Here is an 11,317-nt window from a genome sequence, read left to right as displayed (position 1 = left end):
GTGGGGGTTCTCAGGAGGGGGGGGCTTATCTAGGGGAATCCTGTTCCAGGGGTTCCCAAAGGTGTGGATGAAGTTGGTGAAGACTATCCACCCTCTTCCTACGGTGGAGTCCTATCCGTCCCGAGTGCGGGGCGCTTGTCTAGGGGAATGGGGGGCGTACCTAAGGGTCCCTGTTCGGGCACCAGATGCCGGGGTCCAACCCCAGCAGGTCATAGTGCCAAGAAGGTGAGCAAATATATTAGGAACAGTATGCCATATATGCCAGGTCCCTTGAAACAGCAAGGATGGACCGGCTCCCGGCAAATATCCAAATGGCCCTTGGCAAAAAAAAAAAAAAAAAAAGGTTCCCCATCCCTGAATGTAATCAGAGTTTAAAATGTGGGATCTGAGAAAGAACACAAAAGCAGCAAGTAACATCACAGCTATTTCCTAGAAAGACGATCAGTTTTTGTGTAGATGAGACTACAATTTTTTTTTCATTCTTACATATGTGATTAGTAATATACTCTCCTCAAATCTATTTACTGACCAAACTGTCCAAAGACTGGTGTGTGAACTGAAGTTTCATAAACAACAAATTTTATCTTGCACTTTTTTCTTTTAACTCATAGGCTGCATATCCTATATAATAAAAGGGTAATATGCAAATTGACCAAATGGCAGAATGACCAGTCACTATGGTGCACACTGACCACCAGGGGGCAGACACTCAATGCAGGAGCTGCCCCCTCGTGATCAGTGTGCTCCCACAGGGGTAGTGCTGCTCAGCCACAAGCTGGGCTGATGGCTGGCGAGTGCAGCGGGCCGCCTCCGCGGTAGCGCTAGGGATGTCGTCGGTGAGGGCTCCTGGACTGTGTAAGGGTGCAGACTGGGTTGAGGGACCCCACCCCCCACCCCCAGTGCACAAATGTTGTGCACCGGGCCTCTAATATTAACTATAATGAATATTGATTAAGCAGCCAGTGAGTATGGTACTAAGCACAATGGGAGTAACAAAGTTAAGCAAAGTATAGCTCCTTTTCTTCAAGTTTCTTATAATCTAGGGGCCATGAGGTAAGCATACTGACTGTGGCACAAAAAATTTATGACATTCTGTCCTAGAGTTGCAAATAAAAGTGCTGTAGGAAACAATATAAGGAGAGTTGGGAGGCCCTTTTGTAGAGAAGGTATGATGTAAGAAGAAGCAGCATAAATTGCATTTTCACAGGCAGAGATGGAGAAAGTGCATTGCAGGGTAAGGGGAAATAGGAACAAAGACAGGGAGGCAGGGAAACGGCATGTTCACAGCACTATGCAACATTCAGATTTATTGAAAAAAGAGGTATGCAACAGGAATCGTGGGAGGAAATGGAGGAAAAAACATTAAGCACAGCAGTGCTTCCGCTGGCTTTCATTCCATCACCTTGAACCATAAAAGCATGTTGTTTATAACATAGCTGTATTGTCCTTTGTAATCCAAAGTGTTGCTTCTGAGCATGAGAGAGGGGAGCTGGCCAAATGCATTAGGATGTCTGCAACAGAGAGACATTTTGGGTCTGAGGCCAGGGTTACAACTCAGATTTGCAGTTTTATTTTTGTTAATCTTCACCTGAAGATATTCTTTCCATTGCTTTTCAGAGAGAGTGGAAGGGAGGGAGAGAGGAGGAGAGACAGAGAAACAACAGTGTGAAAGAGACACATTGCCTGGTTGCCCCAACTGGGGGTGGGGAGTGAACCCAAAACTCAGGTACATGCCCTTGACTGGGAATCAGGCCTTATGGTGCAAGGGCCGATGCTGTAACCATTAGCAACACCGGCCAGGGCAGATTTGCAGTTTTAGAAACTATTATTGGGTTCACTCAGCCGTGATCAAGCTGTGAGGAATTTATTCATTCTAATCAAACTTGGTGTGTGATTTTAAAATCAGAGGGTTTATTTTTAAATGTGTAGTGGGGGATATGTTTAGTATGTGAAAAGATCTGGACATTCTTACAGGGTCCTTCTCTTTGTGAGCTGTCCTAGGATCTGATGACAAATTCATAGCCGGCCTCTATTTTCTTTCCCCTCTACGCCACATGGGGTGAGGGTGAGGACGAGGCTTGGTAACTGATAACATCCCACACACAGCTTCAGAATTTACTGCCAGTTGGGTGGATTTGACACTCAAATAAAACCTTTTTGCCACTCTTTAATGAGAACAAGTTACATATTGGAAATTTATTGAAAGTTTCGACATAAAGTTAGAGCCAGGGATATTTTATGTTCTTAAAAAGCTGTGTTCATCAAGCTCTGATGAGTCACCTTCTTTAATCCAGGTTATTTCTGGCTTCCAACCATGGTCATGTTGGGCATTGAACGTTTTACTACTCTGCTGTCCTGTTTCTTACGGCTTACCTAAACCTGCTGTCTTTCAGTGCATCTGTATTTTATCACCTACTATACACTAACATCTCACTATAATAGCAATCACGTAGAATTTTACCACACAAAACAGAAGAAATTTCTAAATTCTGCAAATTCTATTATAAGGAATGGGGGGCCAGATTAACTACATTGGTTTTTTTTCCTTTTGAACTCATGCAAAATATCAAAACTCTATAAAAGCATGTTTTAAAATGAGTTTATTTTCTATAATTTCCACATGACTAATTGCATGTCTTATTTATAACATTTCATTGATTGAACTTTCTTGGGAGAAGAGGTTGTTGAATAAAATGAAAATGAGAAGGGAAAGAAAAGGGGTAATAAAGTAAGTCAATATAGATAAGGACTATCATTGCGGGTAAATCATTGTTATTCCTTTTTACAGATGAAAGAATGAATGAGTCAAAATGCAAATGTTGAGTCAGGATTCCACTGAAATAGAATTTTATTTTTTTGTATCTGTGCAAAACCAAAACATCCAGTCAATCCTATTAAAGACTGAGTCACCCAAATTGTCTGGGATTGTGTGGTTGTGGCATCTGCAAATTTATTGAATTATCTTAATCCAGCAGCACCTCACCCAACTTCTACATGGTAGGGTGAGCTTTCTTGATGTGTTAATTCATGACCCTACGACAGTTATCTGTGTGGAGCCAGAAATAGAATCCATATTATGTGGCACTTGCTACTTTCCATGTGTTTTCCTTTTAAATATAGGGCATTTACTTATGTTTGTGTATCTGAGGGTCTAAAGTTTGGTTTTCTTACAGAAGGATCATATTCCAGCACTTTTGGGAATGGCAACAGCTTATATGATCCTGAAACAGACTCCACGAGCCAGAAACCAGCTGAAGCGGATTGCGAAAATGAACTGGAATCCTGTTGATGCTGAGGATTTTGAGAGGAGCTGGCTGCTACTTGCTGATATTTATATTCAGTCGGCCAAATACGACATGGCAGAAGAACTGTTAAAGCGATGCCTGCATCATAATAAGGTATTCAATTGAGGGGTAAAACAATCATTGTTAATCTTTATTGTATAAGCCTTCTATAATGGGCTATTACAGAGTGTTGGTACATTTCTAAGGATTCCTGTGTGTGTGTTTTGAAAATTCAATGTTTATTCTTACCACAATCAGGAAACCAACATTAATAATAAGAAAGAAACCATTTGCCCTTGAAAATAAATATAAAAAACACAGATTTATACAGTTTTAACTTTCAGCTTTAGTATGCCCTACTTATAGAAAGTGTATTGGAATGTCAAGTATTTGCCTGTGATTGCCCATGCCATCTCAGAACTGATGAAAATCGCAGAATTAATTAATTGCGGGCATCCATCCCTCCTGTTAAGAAATACTCGATGATTGTGCTGCAGCTGCATGGCTTCCCACAGAATCAGAATCCACTGTGTATAACATACTTTGTGGGGAAAAGTCTTTTCAGCATTTAATACAATTTGATTAATAAGTCCTTGTTTTTTTTTAATTTTTTAAAATATATTTTATTGATTTTTTACAGAGAGGAAGGGAGAGGGATAGAGAGTTAGAAACATCAATGAGAGAAACATCAATCAGCTGCCTCCTGCACACCACCTACTGGGGATGTGCCTGCAACCAAGGTACATGCCCTTGACCGGAATCGAACCTGGGACCCTTCAGTCCGCAGGCCGACGCTCCATCTACTGAGCCAAACCGGTCAGAGCAGTCCTTATCTTTAGGTATGAAATTGAAAATCTTAAAATCCTTAGAATTTAAGGCTTTTTACTTAACAGTGCATTTTGGTGTTTAATCACACATACACAAAAAGGATGTCTTATTCAATAAAACATTTTTTAAAGTTAAGAATTTATTATTTGTTGAGACATATTTGTACTCATCTTAGAAACTTGGAGATATTTATCTTTACACGTTCATATCAGTTATTTCAAATCTTTAATAATAGAAAATCAATGTTTTATTCTCTTCAAGCAAATTAGATTACAAAATGGATCATTTGTTTTTTAAAGAGATCACCTGATACTACTCTTAGGAACTTTAAAAACCTAAAATATCAAGCCTTTATCAACTTATAATTTATACATCTAATTTTAAGTTATATTGCCTTGAAAAACAAGAGAGTGCTGATTAAGAGGCTTTGAAAAAGTAAAACTATCAAATGGCTGATTTCATGTCAAGAGTTCCAGTTTGCCAGAACACTGACAGCAGTACATTGCATCATTGAAGGTGATGGCTACTGCAGAGGCTCAGCCCTGCTGGTTAGGCTTGTCAATATTGGAAGCATAAGATTCAGAAGCTAGACCTCAGAAATCTTGAATTATGTAATTTAAAAATGGAGATCATCCAAATCTAGGACAGGAAATGTACAAAATGACACTAGGCCAGGGGTGGGCAAACTTTTTGACTCGAGGGCCACAATGGGTTCTTAAACTGGACCGGAGGGCCGGAACAAAAGCATGGATGGAGTGTTTGTGTGAACTAATATAAATTCAAAGTAAACATCATTACATAAAAGGGTACGGTCTTTTTTTTCAATAGTTTTATTCATTTCAAACGGGCCGGATCCGGCCCGCGGGCTGTAGTTTGCCCACAGCTGCACTAGACCATCCTGTCATGTCAGATGGCAATGAGTAAACCTTATTTTGATTCTCATCCTAACAAAAATTATATTGAGGCCATTGATATTTCAATAGTGACTGGACACTTGGTGATCTCAAGTTGTTACATTTAGGTGTGACAAGTTGTGGTTCGTGGTTATGTTTAAAGAAAAGTTCTTATTTTTAAAGAAGCATAGTAAAATACTTATGGATGAAATGACAATATCTGAGTGTTTATCTGATAATACAGAAGGACAGGTATGGGGGATAGAGGTGAAACAGTATTAGCTATGAGTTCATTGTTGAAGATGTGGATTCATAGGGTTCATTACACTGTCATATCTATATTTGTGTCTTGAAATTATTCACAATAAAATGTTTCCATATATATGAATAAAATACAAATCCTCTTCTCACCCAAAAATTCTGATTCCAGGTTTGAGGTGGGGGCTTGGCCTCAGAATCTTTTATTAAATTCTTTAGATCATTTGATTGTATAGACGACGCTGAAAACCATTGTTCTATGTGCCATATAAATTAGTTAATATGGGTGACCTCTATAGCCATAAGCACCTCATAAAATCTTAGTGGTATGGAGCTTAGTTTATTGATACAACTTCCATTTTTCTTTAGTCTTGCTGCAAAGCTTATGAATATATGGGCTACATAATGGAAAAAGAGCAAACATATACAGATGCTGCCTTAAACTATGAGATGGCATGGAAACACGGCAATCAGACAAATCCAGCAATAGGTGAGTTTAACAAATTAGACACTAGGTTTTTGCAGGAAACCTGGGTTTTATTTGTAAACTAGTGGCCCTGTACATGAATTCATGCATGTGTGGGGTCCGTTGGTCTACCGGCTATCGGGGCCCATCAGGGCCATCCTGGGGAAAGGAGGGTTGGCTGGCCATGGGAGGTTGGCTATGGAAGCACACTGATCACGAGGGGAAGCTCCTGTGTTGAGCGTCTGCCTCCTGGTGGTCAGTGTGTGTCATAGCGATGGGTCAACCAGCTGTTCGGTCACTTAGGCTTTTATATATAGAGATAATCATTTAAATGCATTAGACTTCCTTTTTTAAGAACAAAATACACATTAAGAGCTTACTTCTTTTGCCAGCCCTTCTGAAGAATAAATTTTATATTCACAATAAATTATTAGCTACTAATATTTATTAAGTATCATTTCCTAAGGTTCAAACTTGTCCTTAGTTCTTTCATTGTGCCATCTTTGTATTTTTTAGACTTCTTGAGTAAACATTTTTCAGAGGCTCTCAATTAATTCTTCAGTTTCTTCCTTAGCATTGTCATTGCATCCAACTCCTCCAACCTGCCTGCCATCTTAATAATTCAGGTCACATTTCCATTTGTCAGGCTATCCTTAATGTGGTCATATTCTTTCCATGGGATTCATGCTTCAGTGTTGCCACCAGAAAGGGCACCCAGAAGTGAGATCCAACTAGAGAAGAATACATTTATGTTTTTCCTTCACACCCATTCTCAAGTTATCTGACAGTCACTAGGCTGTTCATGTCATTTGTGTTACCCTCCCTCCCTTCTTTTCTCCCCCTTTCTCTCCCTCCCTCTCTCTCCCGTTTTCCCCTAATTATAGAAGGTTGAATTCTTATAAGCTGAGCAGGTTTAATGCAGCTTCCATTTTTGTGTGTGTGTGCCATTTTTAGTCCTTTGTTTTTTTTCTAAAAATTTTTAACAAGGTAACCTATCAAGTTTCTTTCAACATTAAAACTTTGTACTTCTAATTTAATATTTTCACAGAAAAAAAAAGATTTTTGCAAGTATTTTTGTGGTCCTCTAAAATTTTTTAAAGCTTTTTTGTTTTTAAAATTATCCTAAGAGTGAAAAATTATTACCCTATTTTTTAGATGAGGAAGCTTGAAATAGACAGCTCAGATGACTTGGCTAAGGCCTCAAACCTAGTCAGGAAGTCAGAAGTTAAATCTAGGTGTCTGGGCTCTAGTTTCCATGTGAAGTGTGTTTGGCATGGCATCTTAAATTGCTTTCCATTTTGAATGTCACAAACTCTCTTTATTAGTCCATTTTAGAATTTCTTTGTAAGGATACCAAGTTTACCTCACTGAAGCTTACTGAGTGCATCTAGGACAGGTCTGTGTGTGCCTGCATGTGTGCGTGTGCGCACTTTCATATGAGACTACATTAGCCAGTTATTTTTTTCAAACATATTTTGAAATTCAGAAACTATATTTTGGTACTTTGACTAGAGCCCGAGAGCAGGCTGATAAATCTCAGAGGAAAGGCATGTGTGGGTGCAGAGAGATTAACCAAAGAATTTATATGCATATATGCATAATGCATGGACACAGAGGAGGGTGGTATAGGCCTGGGGGTGGGGCGGGTGCAAGATGGAGGGGGTCAATGGTGAAAAAGGGGGGATAGTTGTAATACTTTCAGCAGTAAAAATAAATTTAAAAAGTAAAAATTTAAAAAATGTTTTTTTTAAATAACACTTTCTTCTAAATTTTCGCCATTTGAAACGACATTTCAGTATCAGTAATTGTGATAATTGCTACTCATCAATAATGTGGGATATCTGCTGACTAATCTACTCTGTTCTGGGCCACTCTCCCACCTGCTCTGCCCTCTCACCACGTCCTCTAGGTCCCTTTGGTTCCTGTGTGTTCTTTACACGCACAGTTCCCTCGTCCTGAAAGTGGTCTCCCTTCACACTCTGTTGGCTCAGTTCATGCCTCCTTCAGATTTCAAACGTTACCTGACACCACCCTCTCCCCTACCAGGTTTCTCATTATAGCTCATTTGGCCTGTACCTTTCTTTCATAGCATCTATCTCAGTTTTGAAATTATTCATTCACTTACATGATTGTTTTAATAATGTGCTGTCTTTCCACGTAGGATGTAAACTTCATGACTGTAGGAACCAGTCTGCCTAGTGTTTTCGTGCTGAGTAAATCTATATTGTATAACTAAATTGCTGTTATCACTTACTGTCCTAGGATGAGTTTTTACTGTAGTCTGTAAGTGACAGAATCACACTGGTGGGATGACAGTCTCCTAACCCAAAAGTATTCACTGCGGTCCTTTTTCCAACTTCATTTTCTTTCCTACCTGTTCTCCTTTCATATCACTCCACTTTCTGTATCTCATCACGTCTGTCTCAGTGCAGTCACCAGCCTCTAGGTTCTCTAATAAGTAAGCACATAAAGAGGCAAAAAAGGGAGTAATACTAGCAGTGTGCTCTATAAATAGTACTATATTATTATGGGTTGTTGTTTTTGTCTTAACAGGGTACAAACTGGCATTTAATTACTTAAAAGCGAAAAGATATGTGGATGCAATTGACATATGTCACCAGGTAACACTTAAACTTAGATTTCTTAAAATTTTTTTGATGCACAATTTCCTACTTTTAATTAGCTTCAAGCTATATATGAATACGGTAGAGAGTATAGTATTTTAGTTAAATGACTTATCAAATACATTGGACAGTTACCAGTTTTCAAAGTTTAGAAAAATTATGCAATGTTTATTTCTATTTTAAAGACAGAGGCCAGATGAGAAGCAAGTGAAATAAAACATTGTCCTTAAGTTAGAAGATATTTGAGCGTTGTTATAGGTTCTCCAGGTCATTTTATTGTTCTGAATAGAAATTCTGTGACTGTGTCTAAGTCTGGTTAATAGAGAATTCAGACTTATAAGTTAGACATAAAAGATATTTCTGTGATGTAGAAGTCATTTGATTACATTTCTGTGATTGATCCCCTATTAAGTGATTCCATACTGAAATGACAAATAAGTTGCAGTTTTAGAATTTGCAGTTTCTTTGTATAAACATTGTCCTGTTGATATTCCACATAAAACATTACATTAAGCATTGTTAGAAGCTCCCAGGAAAGCTCCTTAGAAAAGAGCTGCGTAATGTCCCTTATCCCAGATGCTATGTCAGCATCCTTAGAGTCAATACTTGGCCTCAGTGATTGCTGTTGATTACTGAATCTCTCTGTAAACCAGTATTTCACATTAAGTTTCCGGTTGTACATTAATATAAGGTTATACATTAGAATCATTTGTGGAGTTTGGTCTTTTTTAATGAGTATCTCCCTATTTCTAGACTCAGTAGTTCTGGAATTTTGTATGTTTCAAAATCACTCCAGGTAAATCTGATGTGTACTCCTGGTTAAAAATAATTCTTTAGCTGTTTTGGCTCAATGGATAAAGTGTTGGCCTGCGGACTGAAGGGTCCTGGGTTCAATTCTGGTCAAGGGCACATGCCCGGTTTGCAGGCTTGGTCCCTGGTAGAGGTTGAGTGCAGGAGCAGCCAATCAATGATTCTCTTTTATCATTGATGTTGCTATCTCTCCCTCTCCCTTCCTCTCTGAAATCAATAAAAAATATTTAAAAAAATAATTCTCTAAGGTTCATTAAATATTATGTATAATAGTTAAATTTTAAAAATATCTTAATTTATTGATACATAGTTGTTTTCTGCAACTGACCTATTAAGGAAGTAATTGTATTTGTTGTATTTTCCACATGCAGTATTCATATACTACTGTTTTCATCTAATTACTAGTAATATGAATGAATCTTCATGTCACATCTCATCACATCATTTTTTAAATTGCTATTATATTTGCTGTATTAATATAATGAAATCTCAACTGTAATGTTCATTACATGTAAGTTTTGTAGTTCTCCAGTTCTGGATAATTACAAGTTCTTGTGCTTTTTGTCTTGTTTTTATTCTTTGCTCTCTGTTTTTACAGGTTCTTGAAGCACATCCAACTTATCCAAAAATCAGGAAAGATATACTTGATAAGGCTCGCACATCTTTAAGACCTTGAAAATTATTTTAATTTAGATTGGTGGTTAAGTGGGAAACAGATCTGCATTCTTCCAGTTCAAAATAGGTTTGAGCTAATTTTTTGTAATACAAGCATTCTTTTCTTTCTCCAGCAGAGGCTGCTATTGCATATAGAGAAATGCTATAGCAAATGGGTGTTTTCTGAGGGAGAAGGTGAATGAGTAGATGCAGATTTGATGTCTTTGTGGTAAAGATTATAACCCATTTATATAAAGAATATTTTATTAACAGCTAGGTAATTAAGTATCCTATGTCTTTTCTAAAGAGTATGAGTTCTTTACTCCAGGAAATATACTTAAAATGCAACTATTCTCCATTAAAATTTTTTGTAACCTTGTTTGTTTCAAAGATCTGAACGAATTTTCTTGTAAATAACTTATGAAAATATATATATTTTAATAAATATTTTAGAAATGTATGGTTTGTATTCCTCTTGGCACTCAAAAGACACGGTAAGTTTTGCTTCATTAGGGTGAGCTTCCCCTGCAGTCTAGAATGTTATGAGTACTGTTGCAGAAAATGTGGCTTTCCTAGAAAAAAATCATTTTGGAAAAACATAAAGAGTGTGAGTTCCCTTTCCCTTTATTAAGCTCGTTCTTTCTGCTCTCACTGCCAGTGTGATCTTAAAAATAATCAGTACCTGAAATCAGTTTAGGTGGTAAACCAAAGACTAGGCCTCCTGGTGTTATTTCAGCCACTATCCCAACACCACTCCGACAGAGCAGTTCTCACCCTTGATAATAAATTTAACCTGATCTTAGTAAATGCAGTCCTTAGCATTTTTTTAAAAAAATTGCTGTCTACATCTTTTCCAGTTGTGTAAAAATATAATAAGCAGTCTTCAATTTTATTTGCATTTTTAGTAAACATATTATTTTCAACTCACTTGCTGCTCTTCTTTAAATGTCCTATGTTTATTTCTTTTGAGTTAGATTCTCTTGTGTCTGATCTATTCTCCAATTTTCCAAAGTCCTTTTAATTCATTATATCTTACAATGTTCTAATCATTCTATTTCACTTACATTTTGTTTATGCCATTTCGTGAAAATGTCCAGTATAATAAAAGCCTAATAAGCAAATTGACCGAATGGCAGAATGACTGGTTGCCATGATATGCACTGACCACCAGGGGGCTGCCCCGAGACCACAGGCCCCAGGCCAGCCAAGGTGAGTGCCAGCAGGGTCCCCCGCCCCGCTTCCCCCGCCGGTCTCCCCACAAATTGGCCCTGATTGCCAGCCAGGCCTACCATGCACGAATTCCATGCACCAGCCTCTAGTTTAATAATAAGAGGAGACTTGACTTGGGGTGGTAAATACACAATACAATATATAGATGATGTCTTATAGATTTGTATACCTAAAAACTATATCATTTTATTAACCAATGCCAACCCAAGAAATTCAGTTTTTAAAATTCACAAAAAAATTATAAAGCATTTTGTATCTGTTAAAACACTT

At 37.8% G+C, this 11,317-nt stretch overlaps 1 protein-coding gene across 1 annotated transcript in view; it reads left to right on the top strand.

Annotated features, from left to right (window-relative positions):
* Positions 1-10,275, top strand: part of TTC21B (tetratricopeptide repeat domain 21B) — a 64,303-nt gene extending 54,028 nt beyond the window's left edge. The window contains exons 26-29 of the mRNA XM_006766562.2: positions 3,174-3,398; positions 5,633-5,753; positions 8,283-8,350; positions 9,762-10,275. Of these exons, the coding sequence (XP_006766625.1) occupies positions 3,174-3,398; positions 5,633-5,753; positions 8,283-8,350; positions 9,762-9,839 (492 nt within the window). The 3' untranslated portion in view covers positions 9,840-10,275. The remainder of the gene's footprint in view (positions 1-3,173; positions 3,399-5,632; positions 5,754-8,282; positions 8,351-9,761) is intronic.
* The last annotated feature ends 1,042 nt before the right edge of the window (positions 10,276-11,317 follow it).

The sequence above is a fragment of the Myotis davidii genome, unplaced genomic scaffold (assembly GCF_000327345.1).
Source record: "Myotis davidii unplaced genomic scaffold, ASM32734v1 scaffold59, whole genome shotgun sequence".
Classification (NCBI taxonomy): Eukaryota; Metazoa; Chordata; class Mammalia; order Chiroptera; family Vespertilionidae; genus Myotis; species Myotis davidii.
This window is presented reverse-complemented; position numbering and strand designations above follow the sequence as displayed.